Source organism: Vipera ursinii (assembly GCF_947247035.1).
Source record: "Vipera ursinii genome assembly, chromosome: 2".
NCBI lineage: Eukaryota > Metazoa > Chordata > Lepidosauria > Squamata > Viperidae > Vipera > Vipera ursinii.
In genome coordinates this window covers 203,926,153-203,953,435 of record NC_139513.1, presented here as the reverse complement: position 1 = coordinate 203,953,435, position 27,283 = coordinate 203,926,153, and the positions used below count along the sequence as shown (strand labels likewise).

Genomic DNA, 27,283 nt, shown 5'->3' with positions numbered 1-27,283 from the left:
TGTAATATAATTAATACAATATATCATATAATAATAATTTATATAGCACCTGAATTGTCGGAAGTCAGACAGCACATTATGGTTCATTACACAGTGATGGCTCAGGAATTCTGGGAGTTGAAGTCCACAAGTCATAAAAGGGGCATAGTTCCCCACCCCTGTGCTAAGACAAGCCTGCCACACTTGTGCTGACAGAGGACACCTGCTGTGGATCCCGTCGGTCAAGTAACTCCGGATGAGGAATTCAGAAGAAGAGCCTTCTATGCTGTAGCCCTCTGGAATACCCCTACCTCCATCCTCTATCATTCTGTAAGGGCCTGAAGACTGGCTGTACTGGTTGGCCTGGGAACCCAATAGGGAAGTTTCACACGGGAGGTGGATGCTGGACTAATTAGCTGACCCCATCCCCCTGCACTTCCTGCTCCCCTTCTGCCCTTCTTTTTCACCCTTATTATTGTCCTTTTGCTGTTTTATTGTTTCATTGCATTGCTAGCGTGTTACGTTTACCATCTGTTTTGTCATTTTTCTGTTTTGCCATTGTAAGCCGCCCAGTGTAGCGCCATGGTGAGATGGCTGGCAAATAAATTTAACAACAACAAAAAAAAAACATACGGGAGGAGAGCCCAGTTCTTATCGCTCATTGCAAGAAAGAGGCCCTTTGACATAGAAGGCATACCAAAAGGCTGTGCACCATGCTGTCTCTCTCTGCGAAATACGACCACTGGCTTGGAGTATCTGTATGGCTCAATCACTGAGGTTCATGTCTATAATGCAACACTACCTGCGGTCAATGCTGTCCTGTGCAAGAGTCTTAGATTATCACATTTATTAATCTTCAAATACTCAGTGTGATAGTAAAAAGCTACCCACACAATCAGGGCTATGTATGATGTGATGTTGTAAAGTAATCCTTGTTTAAAAATAGTTTGGGAAACTTTGATTTGGAGAATCTGGATTTAGAATGGGATTCATATTTCATCAGGTAGCAAGTAATGACACCTTAAGAACCGCTGAAACGTTACAAAAAGAATATAACTTAGCTAATACAATCGAATGGCAGTATAGACAAGCTAAATCATTAGCTAATTTCAGATTTTGCAAAATGCATTAATGAGCAGCTTCTAAAACTGTGGAAGCCCTGGATGCATTGCAGAAGGCTTTTAAAGACATCAAACTACATTCATAGAGACCAAACTACATTTACTATTATCCATTTATAAAAAAAGAAAAAGAAAATGAAATATTTAATGGAGTCGGAATAACCTACATTGCAAAATCATTGACAGCAGGCTTTAAGAACTGTTATGTATACTTCTTGTAAAAACTCATTTAATCCAACAAAAAGTCCTGAGGGCTTCTTGTGTTTCTTAGAAGAATGCCCTCCCCCCACCAAGCTTGGCTGTTATCTTTTTCACACTGGAATATAACAAATTTGAAAAAACTTCCAGTACATGATATGATTGTGTTATAATGGTACTTGATTAGACAGATATAAGGAACTAGAAGTAGAGATGACCATGTATCATGCACATTTGAGTTCCTTTAACATTTAAAGAAAAAAAAATCTACAGAAAAAGGAAAAGAAAAATCAGCATCAGGTTCTACTTCAAGCAATTAATTTCCCCTCCTATTCCTGTCCTGTCCTAATCTTGAACCCATTTTGGGTTTACTTGTGCTGAACAGGACTATTGCGTGAATTGGAGTAAAGGAAATGGGGGCAGCCTACAAATCATCCCTTCAGGAAGAATTGTATCCTACAACTGTTGTCTCCAAGCCTATTTTCGTTCATCCACCCTGCCTTGTATGAAGGATTATGACAGCAATATCATCTTTCCCATATGCGTTCCCACTGCTTATCTTTTTTTCCTATCCTGAAATAAAAAAAACCCAATAGCTCATTAATGCATTTTGATTGGCAGGGCTAAAAGCTACCCATCTGGAAACATCTATTAAAACTATAGGCTATACATTAAACGTGGTTTAATCTGTGAGTCAGGGTACTTCTATAAGCGCTCATAGACAATTGAGTGTGAATGTATTATTTTGACCGGTAAAACGAGTTGTGGATGCAAGTTGTGGGAAGGAATTTTCAAAAAAAATCGGGTAAAGAAAAACTCAGCCTTCAGATGTTTCCACGCATCAGCAAAGGGAACGCACAGCTTGCTTGCCTTGAACACCGCATTTGTTTTCTCCCCACACAAATCTCCCAGTTTGAAAATCTTCACTTGAAAGTAACAGGCTAAACAGCGGTGACAAATGTGGTGGCAGCGTGTGGGAAGTAGAGAGGTAAGGAAGCAGAGTTCAAGAGCACTAAAGATTTGCTCACTTCATGAAGCACAGGAAGAGAAAACGGGAGGGAGAAGCACGCTCACAGAAGAGAAAATCAAACCCAATGAAAAACCAATAGAAGAGGAAAATATGCAGGAAAAACATATAGCACACATAATTGTTTTTATCTGTAAACAACTCTATCTAAATTAGATAGATAGATAGATAGATAGATAGATAGATAGATAGATAGATAGATATAGACAGATGATAATACCTAAATATAAGGATAATTATATAAACACAGATAAGATTATAGATGATTGATACATAGATGATAGATACATATAGACAGATAAGATAGATGTTATATAAATAAATAAATAATATAGATAGATAGATAGATAGATAGATAGATAGATAGATAGATAGATAGATAGACAGACAGACAGACAGACAGACTGCAAGATCTGAGCTGCAAAACTCCAGGCCACCACTAGACAGTAGCAAGAGTTAGTTTTCTCTGCCATGTAAAAGTCTTCTAGATCAGGGCTTTTCAACCTTTTCACCCATTGTACCTCTTTTAGGATAAGGCAATGTCCGAGTACCACCAGTCGCCCAGCAAGGTGTCAAAAACTTGACCAAAAAGAAAAAACAATTCGCTTAGTGACTGTTCAAAGTTATAACGGAACTGCAAAAAGTGACTTATGACCATTTTTCACATCTATGACCGTTGCAGCATCCCCAGGGTCATGTGATTTACATTCAGATGCTTGGCAACCAATTCATATTTATGATGGTCACATTGTTCCAGGGTCATGTGATCGCCTTTTGCAACCTTGTGACAAGCACTTAACCACCATATTACTAATTTAATCTCTCTCCCTCTCTCTCCCCCCCTTTCTCTCTCTCCCTCTTTCTATTTCTCTCCCTCCCTTTCTTTCTCTCTCCTTCTCTCTCTCTTCCTCCTTCTCCCTCTTTCTCTCCCTTTTTCTCTCCCTCCCTTTCTTTCTCTCTCCTTCTCTCCCTCTATTTCTCTCTCCCCCTCTTTCTTTCCCTCTGTCTATTTCTCTCCCTCTCCCATTGTCCCTTCCTTCCTTCCTTCCTTCCTTCCTTCCTTCCTTCCTTCCTTCCTTCCTTCCTTCCTTCCTTCCTTCCTTTCCTTCCTTCCTGCCTTCCTTCCTAATCCATTTTACCAAGAAACCTGATGCCCACGTAACTCTTTATGAAGCACCCGAGGAAAGTTAGGGAAGATCTATCAACGATACTTGGAGGTTGCTAGCTCATTTAATAAGCTTTATTCCAGCAACAGAAACACCTCACATTCGCTCACAGTCGATCCATGCATGCCAACAATGCTACTGTGGACCGCGGGGCAGGAAGGCGCCCTTCACACGGGATGGATGGAAGACACGCCAAAGCACCCTTCGCCCTGCTGCCTTCTGCAGACACAGCCGGAGTCCCGGGTGGGGGGAGATCCGGGGCTGAGGCACACTCGGGGAAGCACACGGCAGCAAATCACAATCAGCTGCTCTTGGGGGACGGAGGCACAAAGCAGGCCAAACAGGGCTCGGAACGGCTGACTGTCCCGGACCACAGCTGCGCTTCCACCTTTCCCAAGGCAGCCCCCACAGACACAGCGCAGTGCAGGGAAGACGCGCCAAAGCTTGTCCCAGAGCCTCCCACTGCCGGAAGCCTGCAGCAGCGGCATAATGAGGCTTGCAAAAAGCAGGGTGGGTGGCGGCTGTTCACGGCGTGGCCCAAAAGCAAACAGGGCAAAAGCAAGCAGGTGGAGCCTCCCACTGCTGGAAGCCTGCTTGCAAAAAGTGGGATGGGCGGCAGCAGCTGCTCACGGCGCTGCCGAAAAGCAAGCAGGGCAAGGCCACTATCAAGCCCCGGGCACGACAATCAACCGGTTGGGGGGGGGGGGAAATCCGTGCAGCAACCCAGCTACCTGGCCTGCCAGCCACTTATTGCTCCGCCGATCAGCTGGGAGGCTGAGACTCTGGATTTGAGCCGCCGAAGAGTGCAGCACAGGGAAGATGTGCCAAAGCTCATCCCGGAGCCTCCCGCTGCTGGAAGCCTGCTTGCAAAAAGTGGGGCGGGCGGCAGCAGCTGCTCACGGCGCTGCCAAAAAGCAAGCAGGGCAAGGCCACTATGAAGCCCCGGGCACGACAATCAACCGGGTGTGTGTGGGGGGAATCCATGCAGCACCCCGGCTACCTGGCCTACCAGCAGCTCATTGCTCCGCCGATCAGCTGGGAGGCTGAGACTCCGGATTTGAGTCGCTGATAGAGCGCAGTGCAGGGAAGATGCGCCAAAGCTTGTCCTGGCGCCTCCGCTGCCGGAAGCCTGCGACGGTGGCATAACGGGGCTTGCAAAAAGCGGGGTGGGCGGTGGCAGCTGCTCACAGCGCTGGCCAAAAGCAAGCAGGGCAAGGCCGCTATCAAGCCCCAGGCTCGACAATCAACTCGGTGGGTATGGGGGGGAGGAATCCGCACAGCAAACCAGCTGATCAGCAGAGCAATGAGCAGCTGGCTTTGGTGCGTCTTCCCTGCACTGCGCTTTGTCGGCAGCTCAAATCCGGGGCTCAACAGCCGCTCCTGCTCAAAAGGCAGGGTTCGGCAGCCGGCGAGGCGCTCGTGCGGGGCTCTCCCGGGGATGGCGGGCCAAACGGGGACCAGCCTCGCCCACTCCGTGCTAGAGCAGCACCCGCAGAGGCGGCCAAGGGCAAGCAGGGCAAGGCCGCTCCTGCTCGAAAGGCAGGGTTCGGCGGCTGGTGAGGCACTCGTGCGGGGCTCTCCCGGGGCTGGCAGGCGATGGGGGAGGAGCGGGCCGATCGCCTTCCCGGTACCTGGGACTCTGACGCGCCTTCCCGGCCATGTGTGCCCCAAAGAAGTGCCAATCAGAAGTCAATCCGGTTGCTGCACAACAAGTCCCTGGGGAGGGCGGGGTCTCGCTCTGCACCTGCGCACGCCCTCTGTAGGGTTTCTGCAGGCCGCTGCCAAGCAGCATGCTTTCCGGCAGCAAGTGAGCTGGGAAGGAGCAGAGTGTAGGGGTGGGGAGGAGGCGGCGGGGAGGCAAGCGACGCCGTGTACCACCAGTCAGGTGCTCGCGTACCACTAGTGGTACGCGTACCACCGGTTGAAAAGCCATGTTCTAGATTTCCACAGTTTAGATCCAATAGCCCTAGCACATACACTTCTAAGCATCTATTTTTTTTAAAGGCATGGATGTGTATGTTAAAATGATAAAAGGCTAAAGACCATCGACATACATTCTTTCCTTCCACGTAACCCAGCATCAACAGCAAAAGAAACTTCTTGAAGAGGTGGGGGGGGGAAGCCTCTATGTGTTTCATCCGCTTTTTCTTGTTTGATTACATTTTGGCTTGTTCACAGGAGTAAGACACAAGCGAGGGACTTCAAGTCAGTTCTGGCTCTCAGGGATGATGGGAGGATTAGCTGCCTTTTACAAAAGGAAGTTGCTGAGGTGTTAAAGGAGCGGTTGGTGCCACAGGGAACTTCATAAGAGGGTGGGAGAGTCTCTGGGAGATGGATTTACTGTATTTATTAGAATGACAATCTGCCTTATCTTTGGAGAGCTCAGACTAGTTTACACATACTTGCCAGCAATTTTTTATCTAGGCTGCTAACATAACCAAACATGCTTAGCTCCAAATTAGTATGGTTCTGGACTACTTTCTAGGCATCGATGACCCAAGTACTCTTCACTCTATATGCTTGTCTTAGGAAAAATACCGGTGTACAACTGACAGAAATCACAAATTTCTAAAATTAATGCTTATTTCAGCTGAACCTTTCACTCAAGAGCTCTATTCTAATATTCGGTCATCGTGCATCTGGATCTATTGTTCTACTGAGCGCATGCCAAGTGAGCAACATATATCACCAATTCAAGAGTGGAGCTAAAAGCTGGGGTACAAAAGGGTGTTTTCTCTATATGTTCAGTTCTAAACACCGAATGTATTTGTAGTCAAAAATCCACATGTGCAAAACCAAAATGAGCGAACCAGCCCGTATCTTTCTAGGGAAGAACAAGCAAACCTTGACTTGAATTCTCAGTAAAGGGGAGATAGGTTGGTGAACCAAACAGGTGGGTTGAAAGTCTAATGCCGTGCGCTACGAAAGTGCACAGATGCCAAGACATCTTTGACAGAAGCAACAGACGCTTTGTTAAAAAGAAAAATTGGATTTTCCCTTCTAATTCACTGGAGGAAATCACTCCTGCTTGTGCTAGACATGACACTTTTCAAGAAGGACCCTTGGGCTAGTTTGTTAGTGAAGAGGCTCTCCATGTGAATGCATGGGCTGATCATTAAGAAATCCAAATAGAAGGGGAAATGGGTTGGTGATGTTGCATAATCCCTTGTACTAATATGCAACACAAATTCCAGGGAGAGGAGGCTTCAAGGGTTAGCTTAGTCCAGGAGGTCTTCAAACCTGGCCCTTTCGTGACTTGTGGACTTCAACTCCCAGAATTCTTCAGCCAGGCACGCTGGCTGAGGAATTCTGGGAGTTGAAGTCCACAAGTCATAAAAAGGCCAGGTCTGAAGACCCCTGGCTTACTCTTGCTTTGCTTCTACTCTCAAACCAAATGAGAGAAATCAGTTACTCCTAATCTATACCAATCCAGCAAAAACTGCAGGCATCCCTTGAACACAGAGAGACATAAACGGATACAGACTCCCCGAGCATGCCCCTAAACCAGGGGTAGGCAACCTTGGCTCTTTTATGACATGTGGATTTCAACTCCCAGAATTCCTGAGCCAGCCATCCTGGCTCAGGAATTCTGGGAGTTGAAGTCCACGAGTCATAAAAGAGCCAAGGTTGTTGCCTACCCCTGCCCTAAACTTTTTGAAACGGGGCACTCTGGCTTTTATTATGGGCAGCTGAAACAGCACAACTCTGTATTGTAAACATTTTTTAAAGGTCATTGTTAGAACTACACAGATGATCTATAAAATCACCAAGATTGGAAGGAGGTATGACTTGTTATCCAGGATGGGACCAACCAGGCCTCTTAGCCTAAACTACACTGAGGGAAGGGGAATAAGAAAATAGTAATGGAAGTTGCATGCAAAGGAATGTTGCACGTTGTGAGCAACGTGATGTGTAAATACTGGTCCATCCTATTCATCCAAAAAGCCAGAAGTTGTGAGTTTTACAGGTTACAAAAGAAGCACCAGGAAAAGGTGAAAAACAATAAAACAAAGCTTTGGAATAAACTTTTGGAAAGCTGAAGAGAAGACAGTTATCTTTCAGAATTATGTTAGTTCTTCTTTTGTGCCTGCCATGAAATTGCACGGAAGCCTATCAAGGTTGATTTTACATCAGCTCTGGCCTTTAAACTACACTGAAATATATGAGAGTGAGTGAGAATATTGTGAAGAAGGCAAGATGAAGAGGTTAGACTGTAGGAAAGTTACCTATTAGGTTATCTACACCCATTTGAAACACCTTTTTAAAAATTATATTCTGTATACATGCAAGTTTGATCGAGTGGTTTAGAGAAGATGAACGCTAAGCAACAACTCACATGTGTCAAATTCAGTAAGAATTTAAACCAAGAGGAAGTTTAAAAGAATTTGGTGAGCCTCTAGCTTCACACTGTTCTATTTCCTGCAATTTATTTTTAGGTTGTTTTTTTTAAAAGCACTTTAAATTTTAATTATAAAGAAATCTATCTGGAACTACGGTACTATAAACCTAAACGAAAGAGGACACAACAAGAATATCATTGCAAAACTACACCAACCAATTTTATTCTGGTTTTTTTTTTTTAATCTTGATCGCATTTTAGAGAGGTTAAGAATAACTTAACATGCAATAAAGGGACATTGGAAATGTGTGATCAGTTATGGCATTTCTGTGTTGCAGTTTTGTAACAGAGAATCTGAAACAGCAGCTATAAGCTCCAAGACGGACATTTCAAAGTGTTCAGAAAGAAAGACAACCTGACAATAACGCACGTTACACTGCCTGCAGCATTTTCACATCGACACATTTTAAATTTCCATACATTTCAGTGAAGAACTTCAATACACTTGTAAAACGTCCCTTCAGAAAATCCTTCGGACAGACATAGGTTAAACTTCACTGAATCATTTCTGCGCGCACACTGTGTGTTTTGTTTTCCTATTATTTGTCATACACGCCAATTGTTGGTTTACAAAAGATAAGCATTTTTGGAAGGGCTTCTATTTCTTCACTCCTTACTTTGATCGCTTCAAAACGAAACTCACTCTAACTTATCTACTATCCATTTTACTTTTTTTTCTTTTCCCCCCCTCCCCTCATTTCCCCCCCTCCCCACAAAAGGCCCCAGGAGATAGTCAACAGATCGCCAAGATGCTGAATCAACACAAACAGCACAACGGAAAATGAGAGATAAACAGAAATCAAGTATCTTCTTTCGGCCAGGGGGAATCGGAAGAAATGGAAAAAATTTCCCACTAATTTATTTTGTATTTTCACTTGCTTATGCACTGCTCAACTTCCTTATTTCCCCAGATCCGCAGCCAGTTTTTCCTCAACTGCATTGCTCCTCAGAGGAAAGGAAACAGTAACCTGATTTTTACAATATCAAGAGTTGTGGTAAGTTGTTCCCTAAATGGCTCTACTCCTTATTACTATGATGACTCCTCAAGCTCCTGTCACAGTTCCATTCTTTTGAATTATCCTTTCTAGTTTTATCATCGGCAACTGGCATGCAAGGTATCTAAAATTATCTGGGTGAGTCCATATGATCCAGACCAGGGGTCTTCAAACTTGGCCCTTTTATGACTTGTGGACTTCAACTCCCAGAATTCCTCAGCCAGCATGCCTGGCTGAGGAATTCTGGGAGTTGAAGTCCACAAGTCATAAAAGGGCCAAGTTTGAAGACCCCTGATCCAGACCCACCATATGAAACTTAAATTATTTTAGAAGGAAGATATAAAAGAAGCTCCTTTGTACTGATGCTTAAGAACATCAGTAAAACTGGACCTCAGGTGAATGGTATCCTTTATTCTCTCTTGCTCTAAAACAGACATGTCAAACACAAGGCCCGGGGGCCAGATGCGGCCTGCGAAGTGGTTTCATGTGGCCCGCGAAGCCATCCTGGAAACAGTGAGGGAACGGCCCCCACTGCCTTGGCCCTGGCCCAGAGACCCTCCTCCTGCCAGAGACCCTCAGATCTGTCCCACTCCTGCCCAGGCCCCCATAGGCACCCTTGATGCGAATGATGTAGAGCTGGCCACGCCCACCCAGTAGGCCATACGCACTCTAGCCACGCCCACCCAGCAGGCCACGCCCACCCAGCAGGCCACACCTACCTGGCCCCTTGAGGGCAACCGCAATGCTGATGCGGCCCTCAATGAAATTGAGTTTGACACCCCTGCTCTAAAAGCATCCTCTTGATCATGAAAGCCCAAGAAAAGAAGCAAAACCTACCTGTCCCAAAGATGCTTTACAAAAGGCAACTGGACTTTCTTGCTGTTGTTGTTTTTTTCTCTTGAAAATGTTTTGCTTCTCATCCAAGAAGCTTCTTCAGTTCTGGATAAATGGTGGGGAATGGAAATTCTTCAGCCAGAACCGAGAAAGCTTCTTGGATGAGAAGCAAAATGTTTTCAAGAAAAAGCAACCTTTGGGACAACCATGACCTGGATGATTGAGAATCTCCATAGACACCAAAGCCTACTTGTTAACTCAAGAAAACATCTCCTATTAAGAAGGAGCTTTAACTGCAATTGCTCAAGTATCCCATTCTCTAATAAAAGTTTACATCGATTTTCTCTCCCAAGAATGTATGTGTTAACTAGTATCCTGTTCTTAAATTCCAAGGAGTTGAGATAATTACTTTCCTTTACAAGAGCATACATTTTATTGGAAATGCTATGCTATCCAGGAAGCAGGTTTGTTGTCTCTTAGCAAAACTATACAGCAGAGGTCTTCAAACTTGGCCCTTTTATGACTTGTGGACTTCAACTCCCAGAATTCCTCAGCCAGGTATGCTGGCTAAGAAATTCTGGGAGTTGAAGTCCATAAGTCATAAAAGGGCCAAGTTTGAAGACCCTTGCTATACAGCAACGAAAGCTTAGCAATATCAATTTAAATTGGTCATCTCTTACTACAGGTGATATTTATTTCAGTTCCTCTTGAAGTATAAGCTACTGTAGTTATGGTGGGGTTTGCTTCCACCTGGATGCACCAAGCAAAGCTTTAGGAATCTACGCAGTTAATCACTGAAAGAAATATTGCAGAAGGAATTTGGGATGATTAAAGCAAGAGTAATTTAAACTGTATTTCAGATCACAGAGTCATCTAAAGATGTTTGTGCTGCTGCTAAGAAGCAAACGGTGCTTTCCAACTGCTCGCTCACTATTCTCCCTTTGGGCTCTGCTGACAGGCTCTCCTCCCATTGACAGAAAAGAACTGACAGCTTTTCAACAGAAAAAAACGAGACAGTAATTGTAATTAGTAAATACACAGGAGAGCTTTGGGGTAGAAGCCTAGAATTTCCAATTTTGGGGCTGGGGAGAATACAAAATGATTAGCTTTCCTAACATTTTCCTATCCTCTTAAGATTCCTGTACCTCTGCATGGGGATTCTGTTCAGAGACAAGTGTGATAAGATGTACAATTTTCAAGATCCCAGTAAGCTGTATGTGCCTGCTTGAAAGTCCTCTCAATTTTGCTAGTTAAAAAATGGGATCAATTAGGCCGGTAAAGTACAATGGACAGATTTTTCCCCCAACAAATCATAACCACCTTGCCCCCCCCCCCCGCCACTCTTGTTTCAGACAAGACCTAACCTCTTTATCCCCGCTACTGCAGATTCCTAGAGGGAGAAAACTGTCATTTCCTGCTTTCTACACTTGCAGTGCGAAAAGAGATTTATGATTAACAAGGCTGTCAGTATCAGTAGCAAGAGACAAGACAACAGCATAGAAAGCTTCTAATAATGAGTCAAGCCATTGGTCCAGCCACCATGCAACTGGATGACGGCAGCTCTCTAAAGCTTTCAGGCTTGATTTCACAAGTCTTAATTGAAGATCCCGGGCTTGACCTGTCATCTACTGCATGCAAAGTAGGTGCTTTACCTGCTGAGTTATGAACCTTCATTTACCTCACTACCACAATGGTAAATTTAGGTTACATCTATGTCATTGAGTGTCCAAATCGTGGCATTCCGAGAGAACCCAAACTCACAATTGTTGCAAATGCCTCATCCTAAATCCTCATCCTAAATTTGGGGCTTTCCCTAGACCAGGGGTAGGCAACCTCGGCTCTTTTATGACTCGTGGACTTCAACTCCCAGAATTCCTGAGCCAGCCATGCTGAGGAGAAAGGGAGAGGTTTCCAAGCTGAGCCGTGCTGGCTCAGGAATTCTGGGAGTTGAAGTCCACCAGTCATAAAAGAGCCAAGGTTGCCTACCCCTGCCCTAGACCTTCCCCATTTTTCCATGGACAGAAGCATCTCCAAGCTTCTCGGGAAGGTAGAACTTATTCGCAATTGTTACTTACTTTGCAATAAGACTATCACGTCTTTTTAGCTACAGCTACAAAGCCATCACATTTTTTCCCCTCTACCTTGGCAGACAAGACCATTACAGGTCAAACAAAGCCAAAGCAGAAAGAAAGGGGAATGTAATTCAGAAAGGTTTTCTGGTTCTCCTGATGAACAGAAGGCTATTCTTTTCTTAAAGGCAACTGAATGAAATTCCCAAATCAATCATAAAACCAGAGGAATTTAAAGAGCCACTTCAGAGGTACCAGGAGAAAGGAAAGAATCACCTGGAAACAAAGATAAACTACAATGGTATTCACAGGTGAGTACAGACAGATGTTGTACAGCCGTTTTTATGGCAAAAGGAATAGATTTTCAATATGACATAAACATCATTACTACATACATTATGTACTGGAATCAATAAAAGTAATACTGTGGGCTTCCAGAGATGTCTTATTGATCATTAGCAGAGTGCACTAGGTTCAACTGAAGGAACAATCCAGTTAATCTTATTTTCAGTGACTGCACAAGTCAGTTATATAGCGGATTCTATACAGTCTAGATCCAGACCCTGTTCATATGGTTCCATGTGGAATTAAAAGTTAAAAGAGCAAAAGCATCCAGCAAATTTATGATTTATTTAGATTTAGGCCACTTCAAACCAACTCTGGGCCTCCTTTTTATCCTGGCATGTTTTATTCCTTTTAGTTCTGGGATAAAATATGGTTAAAAATAACCCAACGACTGCAAGTCCCCCGTTCATCCAGACGAGAGTTTGGAGACCCTTTTTCACCATGGGAAAGAACTATAGCTGCCCTAGTCTTTTCAAATATGGTAGCTATATAATCAATTTCACACTGGGGACCCTACCAAAATAATCTTGCACCGCACTTAGAAAATCTGCACATTGACAAATCTTTTCATCTGTTAATTGCAAATGGCCACACTGCTGGGATCTGCACATATGCCAATACACTGCAACTTGGGAGTTCTTGGGAAGAGTTTGACGCCTATGAAGGCCAACCCCGCTAAAGAACTGGTAGTTGTGACTTCAGATTAATTGTGAACAGATAATAATAAGTGCATAAGGCGAAGCAAATGACGACAGTCTGATGTGTTGGTTCCCATACCCGACACAGAACCTGACAGACACTAAGGGGTGGGTGTGGATTCTCCATCATCATGCTGAGAAAAGGCATTCAGGTAAGACAACGCCCCTTCCCCAGCACGATAGATGGAGAATCCACGAATGGGACATGCTAAAGCTGCCTTGTCCCTATGGGAGGGAATTAGTCTGAGCCTGTGTCCCACCCTGCGGCACTACCTGTTGCAGCACTCTCCAGCCAAATGAGGCATCTGTGGAGGCAAACCTATCCAGTTTATAATGCCTCACGAAAGGGGAAAGTGAGGACCATGTTGCCGCCCTACAGATGTCCTCAATGGACGCCTGTGTCGCCCAAGCCGCAGAAGTTGCAGCACTACGAGAGGAGTGAGCAGTGATACGCCTGGGAACTTCTGACAGGGAATGAGATTGGTACGCCCCTGTAATACAAGCCCTGATCCACCTGCCTATAGTGGAGGCAGAAACCTTCCGCCCCATAGTAGAGGGTTGAAAGGAAACAAAGAGGGCTTCCGACTTGCGAAAAGACGCTGTCCGCTTAATATAGTGGCGTAAAGCCCTGTGGACGTCTAGAGTGTGCCATTACCGTTCCAAGGCATGAGATGGATGAGGACAAAAATCCGGCAAAATGACTTCCTGCGCTCTATGAAACAAGGTATTGACCTTAGAAATAAAGGAGGGATCCAATTGAAAGACCACCCTGTCAGCATGAAAAACGCGTAAGTCCTGACTGACAAGAGAGCTGCCAATTCAGAAATGCATCTAGCCGACATGAAGGCTATCAAGAAGGCCACCTTAATTGTCAAGAACCACAGAGTATAGGTCCTGATGGGTTCAAATGGAGAAGAGATAAGGGCCTGCAAGACCCGTGACAAATCCCAAGAGGGATACCGCTGAACCACTGGAGGCTTGGTGTTGGTTGCTCCTTTGAGAAATGAGCGTACCATAGGATGTTAAGCCAATGCCTCTGAATTGCCCCATGTAAATACGGTGGGGAGACCTGCTACTTGTTGGTGGATGGTATTGGGCGCCAAGCCCTTGTTGAGCCCCTCCAATAAATAGTCCAAGATCCTCAGGATAGTAACAGCCGAAAGATCTAACAGGTTCTTTGCACACCAATGACAGAAACACCTGCAAGTGGAGTCATAGATCCTGTTTGTTGTAGGCCAGGGGTGTCAAACTCTATTTCATTGAGGGCCGCATCAGCATTGCGGTTGCCCTCAGGGGGCCGGGTGGGTGTGGCCTACTGGGTGGGCATGGCTAGAGTGCGTATGGCCTACTGGGTGGGCGTGGCTAAAGTGCGTATGGCCTACTGGGTGGGTGTGGCCAGCTCTACATCGTTCGCATCAAGGGTGCCTATGGGGGCCTGGGCAAGAGTGGGACAGATCTGAGGGTCTCTGGCAGAAGGAGGGTCTCTGGGCCAGGGCCAAGGCAGTGGGGGCCATTCCCTCACTGTTTCCAGGATGGCTTCGCGGGCCACATGAAACCACTTCGCGGGCCGGATCCGGCCCCCAGGCCTTGTGTTTGACATGTCTGTTGTAGGCCATCTGGAGGCCTGAATCATCGTAATTACCTCCGATGAATAAGACTCATGTGCCAGATGTTCCTCATTGCTTTTGTACCGTGTTGAGGAAGAGAGGGGGACAGGGGATGTGATGTCCACTGACCACATGCTCTGAAAATCCCAGCCTTGTGTCTTGGCTGGTGGATGGACCAGGATGGGGAACCTGGTCAGGACCAATCTTAGCAGGAGTGCTGGCCTTATGAAGCAGAGATTTAAAGAGCACCCGATTGAATAGACCAACAAAGGGAGGAGGCTCCGGAGTAAGATCCTCATCCTCTGAGAGCGGCATTTTCATCAGGTCGTACTCCGCAGAAAAAGATACTCCGCTGCGAGGAGACCGGGCAGGAGAAATAGGGTCAGAATATTCTGGTGCTCCCAACTGGGGGAGATAAGGCAGGGTCATTGAGGCCACCGATTCGGGTGCATACCTTTGTTGACGTTGTAAGGCCAATCCCTGGGTGACCGCCTGGGAGATCAAAGCCTGAAACTGCTCTGGCAACCACACTCCCTCCGCCTCTGAGGGCTGAAGACCGGCTGCTGTGGGCATAATGGTGGCTTCGGGCCTGGATTGCATTGCTCTGGGGACTGGAGGCGTCAGTTGGATACCTGGTCCCTGGGTAAAGGAAACCATCTCCTCTTGCTCAGCCCTGGGAAGATAAGGTCGGTCATCATCATCCCCCTCTGGAGAACAGACCCTCTGGGAAGATGAGGGAGGAGGAGCAAGTTGTGGCCAGTGGAGACAAGACCTGTTCAGCGCCCATCGTGCCCTGTTTCTGGGCCTTGGCAAACTGTCTTTCTAAGGCCTGGTGCCTCTTGCTGGCCTCTTTCTCTGCTGCCTTGGAGGATCTTTTGCCAGAGATGGCCTTGGCTTTGGCCTTGAGCTTTTCAGCAGCCTCCATTTTGGAGGACTTATGCTTTGATTGTGCAGGAGTGGTAGGGGCACCGTGTGAAGCCTGAGGTGCAGTGTTGTCTGCCATCACAATTGGGAAATATCTCAGTGGAATGCTGAGAAGGATCTCAAACAGAGGAGCAGAGTACTGATCTGAGGCTGTGTGCCACTCTATGGCAATGGTGGCTGTAGGACCAACTTAATGGACAACTGGCACACCTGCAAAGCTCCTGATGGCCTTAAGACTAGTTGAAGCAGCTTTGGAGCACAGGCCAAGTCTACTGTGGCGGCAAGATCACCTCAGTGATAACAGCCAGCTCACAAGTCCTAGTTGGTGGCAACAAGGCCAAGAATGGCACAGCCAGCACACTTCTTCTGTTGGAATGGACAATGAGACAGCTAGGTTGAGGCCTAGAGCTACAGTTGAAGCCTCCTGTACTTGACCATCCACTTTGAAATGTTTTGGGCAAGGCAAACAATGACTGTGCTACAGTCAGAAGGGATCTGAACTCAGAACCCTCTGCAATGATTGGGAGAGGAGAAGCCTGAAAAAGGACCCCTGCGACTGACCAGAGGCTCAGGGACCAACTTCCCTGAGTTGGAAGGCAAGGTAAACCCCTTTGAAGTCTGTGGTTTTGGGGGGGCTGAAATCTACCCCCCCTTCTCAGAAGCTAGCAAAGAAGGCTGCACAAACCTTTTCAGAGTAAAAGCAATGTGGTCATGGTGCCCAAAATGGCGGCCGCTACTGCTGGTAGTGAAAAAAGAAGCAACCTGTCCTTCCCCCTTAATTCAGGAGAGAAGGCAGGCAGTTCTGAGAGTCTTCGCGTGCCTCTGATGCTATTGGCACACTTAAAAAGGCAGCGGAGGCTGTCTGACAAGGAGCCTCCTCTTGGTCAGCTGCTGGTAAGCTGGAATTCAAAATGGCGGCTGCAACTAGTGTGCCGCGAAAGAACAGCTTGGGGCAAGGGTAGGCAACCTCGGCTCTTTTATGACTCATGGACTTCAACTCCCAGAATTCCTGAGTCAGAAGTCCATAAAAGAGCCAAGGTTGCCTACCCCTGGCCTGGGGCTTCTGAGAGACTGCAGCTAAATCAGAGCTGCAGCTGGAAAGAGAAGGGCAAACTCCGATCCTGAGAAGAACTACAGCGAAACAGTTGAAACCTCCAGAAGGCTGCAGCTCAGTCAGAGCTTGCAGCTGGAAGGGGAAAGAATCTCAGGGGAATTACGCACTGTGCTGAATCCACAAAGGGGAAAAAAATATATACGACCTGCTCAATTACTCAGAAGAGATGATTCAGCAAGATTCTGGGAGCCAAAATTACCACATCTTGTCCTGGGCCAGGAGAGGCGTGGCAAGTTTGACTGACTTAGTCTAATTGGGCAGGAAGACAGAGTTAACCCATTCGTGGATTCTCCATCTATCATGCTGGAGAACAGCTTACATCCTGCGACAACACCTTTAACACCATCAACATCTGCCTATTCCAGTTCTTTCGAAAGGACTCAATAGGTGGATAAAAACGCCCAATCCAATTTAAACATCTGGCTACCTATGTGACCAAACATCATCATCATCATCATTATCATCATCATCCATCTGGTTGACTGTGCGACCAACAACCACAATCCTTTGTGGTATACAAGCTTCAAGTGCATCTTCTTCAGTCCTTCAGATTTGAACACCATCGGCATTAACAAAATCACCCCCAGTCATTTACAAAAGCAACTTTATTCGGAACAGCTTATATCCAGTGACACCATCACCATCCTGTATCATTGTTGAGCAAAAACATCTGCCTATCCCAGGTCCTTGGGAAGGTCTTGATAAGTGGATAAAAATGCCAAATCTAAATGTCAAAACTTCTGGCTGACTGTGTGATGAATCTTAACAATCAAACGATAACTTCTATCTATCCCAGGTCCTTCAGACAGTCTGAACATCTGGCTGATTTGCGGCCAACTGTAATAACAATAGTCAATAAGAAAAATAAAGTGACTGTTTATAAGAAAGACAAAAAAGTCTGGATACTGGATGTTGCAGAACCTGGAGATAGCAGAAGAGAAAGCACGGGAGAAAATCACAAAATACAAAGATCTGCAAATAGAAGTAGAACGAATGTGGCAAAAGAAAGCAAAGACAGCGCCCAATAGTGATAGGCACCTTGGGTGCTATTCCAAAACAACTGGCTCACCACTGAACATCATTAGCATTGACAAAATCACCACGTCAATTCAAAAGGCTGCTTCACGTGGAATAGCTTACATTCTGCAACAGTACATTTAACATCATCAAATAACATCTGCCTATCCCAGGTCTTAGGAAGGACCTGAGAGGTGGACAACAATGCCAAATCCAGTCCAAACATCTGACTGCCTATAATAACGCAAAACATGATTGGGTCTTAACTATGATGAATGGAAATGAGATGTAAGGCTAACCTTAGATAACCCTGAATTAAAAGGGACTGCAAAAGCAGAGAAGGGAAGCTCCCAAATGCTACACTCAGAAAGCTAAGCAACTTTTCATCTTTGTAGAATTGGGGGGGTTCTTTCCAAGAGTCTTCTGTGCATCACAAACAGCGTGTTGATTTTTAACCTTGAGGAGGAATCCAAGATCCCTGGAGTTTGATGAGAGCTAAAGCCTCAAAACATGGGAAGTTGCTTCCTCTATGGTCTAAAGGGACCTTGATATTTTAATGCACACAATGTGGATGCCTGTGAAATATGGTGTCAGAGGAGAAAATAAAATATCCAGTACTCTGCAAAGTATTGCTAGAAGAGCTTTCAACAGTTTCAAAAAGGAATCACCAAAAACAACAACATTTGTAATTGCAATAATTTTCACTAATTCTAATGCTTATCCAAACACTCTCCTTTCAAAATATATTGTTCTTATTTCTATTTCCAACAGCAGCACTGTCTGTACATTTGACATAAGTAAGGACTTTTTGGGTGTGTATTTTTATAAGTTGATGCAGGCTGTGGTGCCAAAGTATATGAGATTTGTCTTAAAAGAATTCAAAAGACATTTTATCCTTTGCATGACAACTGAAAATATTCATTCCCAATTCATTCATTTTATGAATCTGCTTGTACTTCTTGTATATAATGCTATATCTTAATGTATGTTTCTTTTATGTTTTATTGAGTTGATTCAAAACTCTTCGATATTCTGGGCCACTCGGCGTCATCGGGTCGGCAGCATACAAGTTAAATAAATTATCATTATTATTTATTACCTGTAGAGTTGGGAGATTTTTTTAAACTGTAATTCAAATACTATTGTAAATTGCAAAGTTAAACTTGCGATGTGCTGTAAGTTTTTAAAGCAAAACATTTCTACTGAAGCCAACTGCTAAATAATAATTTGTATGTTAGAAGCCACTTGACACCTTGTTTCAGCTTTAAAGAATGCAAAGTTAAAGTGATATAATTCTTGGCATGCAAAAAATCTCTTAGGATTATGCATCTCCCCACCTTCTCTCTAATCTCTTCTTTGGTAACTTTCTTGAAAAGTTCCCAGAATCATTCAGAGATGAATTTGAACTGCAACATTTGTGGGGCAAGAACTTTTATTAAATATTTGGTTTGATAGTAGGTATAGGTTCTTTGTTTTTTAAAATTAGTTTCTTTCCCATCTTTAAAATCAGCATTGCTATTCATCCAAAAGCAACCTAAATACCTAGGGTGCTGAAACAGAAATAAATGCATTATTCCATCGTTTTGGTAGACTGGAATCAAGCCCAGTCGTTCCATAATGTAATATCCTCCATCACCCATGACTCATTTAGCTATCTTCACTTACATCCCAGATTATCAAGTGACTCATTTAATATTATAATTGTAGGCATGGAGAAAGATGACCCACGAAGGATATCCTTACACCTATATCCAAATTTTGGTGCCATTGTGGTTTGTTATAAAGGGAACAAGCTTGGCTTTGCTGAAAAAATGGTAATGAGATAGATAGGTTTCCCTCTTCAACTAACCATTCTTTTTTTATCAGTTTTTGTTCCTAAGTAATCTATAGCCAGAACTTTAAAAAATTATCATAAACAACAATTTGCTAGTATAGTTTCCTTGTTGATCTCACTTTGCTCTTCTTTCCAAAAAATAAAATTGCCTTCCACGATTTACTGACTATGATGTTTGAACTTAGGTGGATATTCCCCCCCCCTCCAAACATCAGGAGTGGTGAAGACCACAACTAATCATAGCTTCTGACTATGGCTTGCGGAGATGGAGATGGAGATGATGAGGAAGGTAGACTACTGTTTCTGACATCACAATAAACCAATCTTGACGAGAGTTGTTTTGGGATGAACAACCACGTAGATATGATCAAGCAATACATATTAATATACAGAATTTTGCAATAGTGGCAAATATCAGGTGTAGGATGAAGCTTTGTTCTCTTTGTTGCGGCTGAAGATGTTACCTAGCCTGGTAACGAAACGTTTGTTACCAGGCTAGGTAACAAGCTAGGTAACAACCCACAAGCTCGGAGAACGAACCTTCACCCTCATACTCAACATTTTTATCATGGAGCTATACTTCTTAAATAAGACATTATTAATAAGACATTCTCAATCTGGCCAGGATCTTACTAGCTGCCACAGGTATCCCTAGCTGTGGTTATGCCCAATCATAAATTCCGCTGCTCTAAAAATATCCACTGTCAATATATAATTTCTTTGCAGTAGTATAAATTTGCTTTTACAAGCTCCCTCTTGCTGCAAAAGTCATTTCCACACTGCAGTGCCACAGCGCAGGGAGCACCTGGTGAAGAAGCCTGTCTAACATTTAATTACTAAACACCGCTCTCCAGTAAAACAGCAGCTTGAGTACACAAATATTCTCTACAAATCCTCACACCAAGACTGACCCGCTCTGACTGTTACTTCACACCTCAGGGGAAAAAAAACAAACCAACCCAGAAACCACCTAAGGCCTTTCTACAATCTTAGACCGCATGTATTTGCAAACTGCTTAACCACAACAGGATTTCACAAACTGTGTGTTAAATCTGCCTTTCCCTAGCTAGGAGTGTCATTTCTACTATATAATCATCCATTGTCGACAGCTGCTTAATACTGACCCACAGCAGAAGATATCCCAGGCTGGATATCCCAGGCCCTGACTACTCTGTTTGTTAGCCAACAGCCTGTGGCTGAAATGGAAGAAGGACATAATCATTTTTGGTCCGCTCTCGGTAATCCCTTTGGTTCGCTGACATAGCTCCATGTTCCTCTAGAAAACACGGGAACCAGTCATTGTGTGAAAAAGAAATGTGACTGTGTTGCTTGAGGCCGCGTGCAGCTAGATGGAATTTAACCCAATGGGCTTGGTGTTACAGAAATCTGCCTATCTAAGGAAGTCTGATAAAAGTTAATACAAAGTACAGGTGACAACCACAATGGAGCAGCAACGATTCTGCTGCTGAGCGAGACAGTTGTGAAGGGGCTTTTGCCCCATTTCACAACCTTTCTTGCCACAATTGTTAAGTGAATCACTGCAGCTGTTAAGTTAGTAACACGGTCGATAAATGAATCTGGCTTCCCCACTGACTTTGCTTGCCAGGAGGTGACCCAAGGTGATCACATGACCAACAACAACCCCCGAGACACCGCAACGGTCATCAATATGATGCCAAGTGTCTGGATTTTGATCACGTGACCTTGGGGTGACTGCCACGGTTGTAGGTGTGAAAAAATGATCATAAGTCACTTCCCCCCCCAGTGCCGTTGAAACCTGAAACAGTCCCTAAACAAACTGTTGTAAGTCAAGGGCTACCTGTACTTAGAAATGTGAAAGAGGTCCAAAACACTCTCTGCCATATATCCCCTCGGTCCTATATATGCACCCAGTTTTCTCTGTTTTTAAACCACCACTTAACTTTACACACCAAGGAGCAACGGTGAGCAACTGAGCAGTAAAGTGTGCCTGTTGAGCTTGTTCTATACATGAAAGCCCTTCTAGAGACAGGAATCGCTTCAAGGAATGCACAGGTAGGCCTCAACTTATAACCATAATTGGGACTGGGATTTCTGTTGCTAAGTGATGCAGTCATAAAGGACAATGGCACGTGGCCGTATTGGTTAGCAAACAGGGTGCAGATGTGAGGAGGAAATAGGAAGGAAGAGGAAGTTGAAATGCCCCTGTAGTTGTAAATGCAGGTGGGATGCCAAATGCCTTTATTTTTATCATGTGACCAGAGGGGGCACTGCAATGACAGAAACTTCAAGCACTGGTCATAACTGCCTTTGTTCAGTGCAGCTATAACAGGGGTCCCCAACCCCCAGTCCATGGACCAGTATCAGGCCGCGGCATGCCAGCAACCAGTCCACACAAACAAGCAAAGCCCCATCCGCGGGATGCAAGCAGCACACAAAATCCATACCCCCTCTGGTCCGCGGAGAAATCTCTCTCCATGTAACCGGTCCCCGGTGCCCAAAAGGTGGGGGACCTCTGAGCTATAACTTCAAACAGTTGTAAGTCAAGGACTGCCTGTAATGAAATTGATGTCCAGCGGTATAAAGTTTAGAAAAATCACTGGAGGGGTTTCATCCGAGGCTGAGGATGTCAATTTCATTATTTCAACACCTGTACTCTGATGGGCACCTTAGCAGGCCGTTTCCATTAATTGTCAAAAAATAATGTGATTAATAAATCTATTAGTAAAGGGTGAGTGGATATCTACAACACAGTCTTTCTAATTCTGTAAGCTGATCTGGCTAACAAAGACTCCTTTTTGCTAATATGTGGACTGGTTTCTTGTTATTAGGGACATGACTTAAAATACAATGAATTCCCCAACCCCATGGCCAATATTAAGTTGTTTGGGATTACACATTTTTTTTCCTAATAGCCTCTTGGTGTAAAATTATATATTTTGAAAATAAAGTATATTTCACCATCACATTTGAACAAGTATATAATTGAGAGCAAACACAGACTGTATTGCTGCTTATATAAGAAACTGCCTTTTAATAAAATCAACAGATTCTTTTTCCCTCCAACATCCAAAGCCCTTCAATTTAATTTAGTCATCTCACAAATATTATATAAAAACAAAGGCAATGTCTGTCCTAATGAAGAAAAAGATACAACCCCCCCTCCCCCCGCCTCATGCTAGGAAAAAAAATGCTTCTTTTACTCACTACTTTGGTTTAAATCAGGATTAATGATATAGACTAGACTAGACTACACTAGAATTGGAAGGGACCTTGGAGATCTTCTAGTCCAGCCTTCTGCTCAAGCAGGAGAACCTATACCATTTCATACAAATGGCTGTCCAGTCTCCTCTTAAAAATTTCCAGTGTTGGAGCATTCACAACTTCTGGAGGCAGGTTGTTCCACTGATTAATTGTTCTAACTGATCTACTAAATCTACTAAAACAGTCTGAGACAGAGATATATAATGCTAAAGTATTTGTCTGACCCTTCATAGTTTTTTAAGATTAAGCAAGATGACAAAAATTACACAATCTGAAACACGATAAACTAACCAAACTTTATTAAATGTGTGCAACCTGATAAAGCTTTAAAAGTAAATTATCAAACTCTAAACAATCTGTTATATGGAAAAGTTATAGAAGTCTAAGAAATTAATTATACTAAGCATTACCACCAGACTTTTCCATTCACAGGTGCCACGTTTGCTAAACAAAAATCCCTAGGCCATTTATTTAGACCCCAATAAGCCGAAGTGGTGGACCAGTTCACAGCATTACTCTTTATGGTGGTTAGAAATTTTGTTACAGCTACTCAGAGACTTGCTAGCTGGTTTTTATAGATATTTTCACAGCCTGGTGTCAGAATATGTCAGAATTTATACGAAAGATAATATGTGTTGAGAGGAAGGATTGCAGGGCGCATCTCTTTACTATAGTTAAGGAAGGCTCACATTTCATGTTGCCTGACTCCATATGGCATGGCTTAAAAATGAATCAACAAATTTGCTTTCCCAAACACCTCTCGCTGCTATTGTACGAATGGTGACAGCCAAGGATCAACAATATTTTAGCCTCGTTTCCGCAAGACAATCCTCGGCTAGGGAAAGTCTGTAATGCTTCTGCTTCTTCATTTGAAAGCTGCAAAATATGGATAGCAATGCGGGATCCTAAGACAACGGGCCAAAAACGCAGGGAAATCTAAATGGTTTACGTGCCAATTATAGGGATAAAACACGAGTAATGAGCACTGCTCTTCTGTGCCTATAGACATCCGCGGGTTGCAATATGCTTAGTTGGGAAGGGATTTTTTTTCTTCTTCTTCTTTTTTACAAGTGAAAAAAAATTACCTGAATTAGACTGCTTTTTTTTTTCCCCCATGAAGAGAAGAAACAGATTCTCCCTCTAGAACCCTGGGGAGGGGGGTGGTGGGGGGGTGGCGAGAGCACCTCTTACCATTCGAGTCTTCCGCTTCTTCAGCAGTAGTGTGGTTCTTGGAGGCATGTTGAGCATGCGAGGTTACAAGGCTGATAATTCGTGGTCTTGGTAGTGTCAATGCCTTCCCATGGACTTTCAGAGAGTGCTCTTTTAGCTGGCTGATTGTCATGGTGGAAAAGGAACAGGAGGAACATTTGTACGCATGTTCACCTGTTTGAGCAAAACAACAAGCAAGTCATCAGCTCACAGGACAAGAGGAAGGGGGGGGGGAAAGTAGGCAGGTGGGAAAGGAAGCTTGGGGAGGGGATTTTTTTTTGTTGTTCAAATGGAATCGGCAATGGATTTTAATCAAATCCCATGGGATCCTCTCCTTTGGGTGGGTGGGTGAATCCTACGGGATAAGATTGTTTGAACTGTCCTATTTCCTATAGCCTCGGGGCCAAAAGTGAAACCCGGTTGCCATACTAGAAGCTGTTCTTTCCTTCAAACCAAGTTTTGGAAAGCGGTTCGTCATTGCTTTTTCCTAGGGTTGAGAGAGAATGGCCGGCCCGAAGCCTAAGTCACACTGCCTAGGGCAGGGTTAGAACTCACAGGGTCCCACAGTCACTGGCCTGGTGCCTTAACCTCTATACCAAACTGTCTCTAATATGAGAGATTGCACATTCAGACAAATGAGCTGCTGACAGTTTTATCCATGGTGAAAACTCCCTAGGTAAGGCATATCCATGGGGCCGGCAAAGCTTAACAAAAATTGCTGGAGGGGGGCAGAAAATGGGGTTGGGGGCAGTTTTGCTTGAGGAAGCAAGTCAATCTCCAAGAGACAAGAAGGGAAATACCAGGGGCTAAAAGTGTACAGTGAAAACATAATATTCATGCCAAACAGTACTTAAATGATAATAACCCTCATTAACATGATTAATGATGTGTTACTTGTACCGTGTTGATTGAGGTCATGAGTCCAGGGGTGAAACTGTAAACTTTCCTAGTGTGTCTACTGGTAACTACTAATTAATCCTTTTACTTGAATTGAACTTGACATTTGGGCATGATACATACAGACTTACATCCTCATCACATTATTTCTTTCCCGGGGAAGCAAGGTAAGCGCACAAAAGGAACAGGAAAACATAGCCCAGAGGAATTAAAGCATAAGTATCAAAAGGAGAAAGAAATTTAATTCTTATACAGGTCGTTCTCACTTGTTCAGTGGCAGGTGTTAAGTACCATTAGTAAGTGATAGCAACTGGTCCTCTTAGCTGCAGCCTCCACAGTGCACCCCCAGTCATGTGATCACAATTCAGGCATTTGGTAAACTGCCCTGCATTTCCAATCATCACAGCATCCTATGGTCATGTGATCACAATTTGTAACCATCCCTGCTGGCTTCTCATAAAGTCAATGGGAAAGCCGACAAGAAGTTGCAAATCACCGCCATGTTATATCGCTGCTTTACAACTGCATTGCTGTCACTTAATGATGGCAACTGGGGCTGCCAGAATTGTTATCACTAAGTAGCATAGTTGTATGACATCATGCTTAACAACTGCACAATTTAGTGATGAGATTTCTGGTCCCAATTTCCATTATTAAATGAGTATTACCTGTAACACCATAATTTTCCTTACCTTTCTATACTGGAAAATCATCCTTGTATCCACTACATCTATACGCTGCCTTTCCTTTAAATTTCTCATTGTTTTTGAAGATCGTATCCTCTTGTGTTTCCTCTTGACCCATTTTTTTGTTCTTAACATCACCAAATCACTTCTATGTGCTTTCAGTTTCCCATCTTCGATAAATATTTTACCGAGGCCCACAAATTCATCTAAAAAAACCCTGTTCTTGTTTTTCACAATTTTTGCACAGCTTGCAGTGCTTAACTTTATTATTCATGTCAAAGGTAACTACTTTGGTCTTTTAATACGTTAATGTTTAGATCCACAATATTAAGTGCAAATCATCTGGGTCTTCAGCCAGCAACTTAGCATCGTTTCTACAGAAATGTACACATTCATATTCCCAAAAAAAATGTACCTCTAATGTCAATGTATTTTATAGTGTGTGTGTGTGTGTGTGTGTGTGTGTGTGTGTATGTATGTGTATAGCATTTGTTTCTTATTTTTATTCTATTATTCATTATTCTTACTATTCTTGAACATACTTTACATTCAACAGACTATTCTCAACAGCTTTCAACCCTAATTCCTTAATTCCAGGGCTTTTTTTCCTCACAGAACGCTCAGAACGGAGTTCCGGCACCTTTTTTGGATGGAACCTTGTAGGGTAGGCAAGGCGGGTTGTATGACCTGTGTGAGTTCCGGCACCTTTTTCTTTTACAAAAAAAAGCTCTGCTTAATTCAATGCTATTTTAGCATGTGTTCTATATATCAATCAGTATAATAACTTTTCTTTCTTACGTTGATATATTTTTCACTAACCTGCTCAAAAACAAAACTTCTGCTTTCTAACCCTTTGGTTGGCATAGCACCATATGCATTTCTCCAACTCTGCTCAGTGCCACATTCTGAGTTCAGAATTCTACCCAAACTTTCTCAGGCATATGAGACAATCTAATTGCTGTATAATTTTTGCATTCCTTCTTGTTATATTTTCGTTTGTATAAAAGAACATAATGGCAGTCTTCCAATCATCAGACACCGAAGAAATCTTCACACACATTATATAAATGCACAGCCATTCCAAACCACATTCCTCTTTTGATATTTCTCCAGTTCCACCATCTATAGCAATAGCAATAGCACTTAGACTTATACACTGCTTCACAGTGCTTTTACAGCCCTCTCTAAATGGTTTACAGAGTCAACAATCTGGGTTCTCATGTTACTGACGGAAGACTGAGTCAACCTTGAGCCGGTGAAAATCGAACTGCTGGCAGAATTAGTCTGCAATACTGCCTTCTAACCACTGCACCACCACGGTTGCAGCCTTACCATTTTCCAACGTTCTCAGAGCATCTATTAATTGCTTTTCATCATTTTTTCCCTTCAGTACTTATAGTGATAACATTCATTTCAATTCCACTGTCTGGTGTATCAATACTACTCTCACGTAAGTGTCTTAAAATTTTTTCCCCAGTATTCTCTTACATCAATTACACACACATGGAAAACCACCACCACCACCACCACCACCACCACCTCCTGACATTTACAATTCTTTAAAGTCATAAGAGCAGTATATATAAACAAAATAGCAAAATGGAACAGTAAAGTATATGTCAATGGGGAATGAGCCTCATGTAGCTGGCCTAATGGGAAATAATTTCTACTTTCTAATTGTCTTTGATGTGATTCCCAAAGAGTCAATTCAGCACCTGAGGGCAGGACAAGAAGCAATGGATGGAAGCTCATCAGAGGAAGATCCAACAGGAACTAAGGAGAAATTTCTGAGAGTGAGAACCATTAGTCAATGGAACAGCTTGCCTCCTGAAGTTGTAAGCGCTTCATCAATGAAGGTTTTCAAGACAAGACTGGACAACCATTTGTCCAGGAGGTTGGAGGTTAGATTAGAACAGGAGTC

General features: G+C 43.7%; 1 protein-coding gene across 11 annotated transcripts in view; it reads right to left on the bottom strand.

The window, feature by feature from the left end:
* The window catches only part of ZNF462 (zinc finger protein 462), a 176,447-nt gene that overhangs the window by 42,219 nt on the left and 106,945 nt on the right, over nt 1-27,283 (bottom strand). For 9 of the 11 annotated variants that reach the window (XM_083352498.1, XM_083352502.1, XM_083352501.1 and 6 more), the window contains one exon: nt 23,762-23,953. The exons of the other annotated variants lie outside the window; for them this stretch is intronic. In XM_083352498.1, the coding sequence (XP_083208624.1) occupies nt 23,762-23,953 (192 nt within the window). The remainder of the gene's footprint in view (nt 1-23,761; nt 23,954-27,283) is intronic. 11 annotated transcript variants of the gene reach the window in all.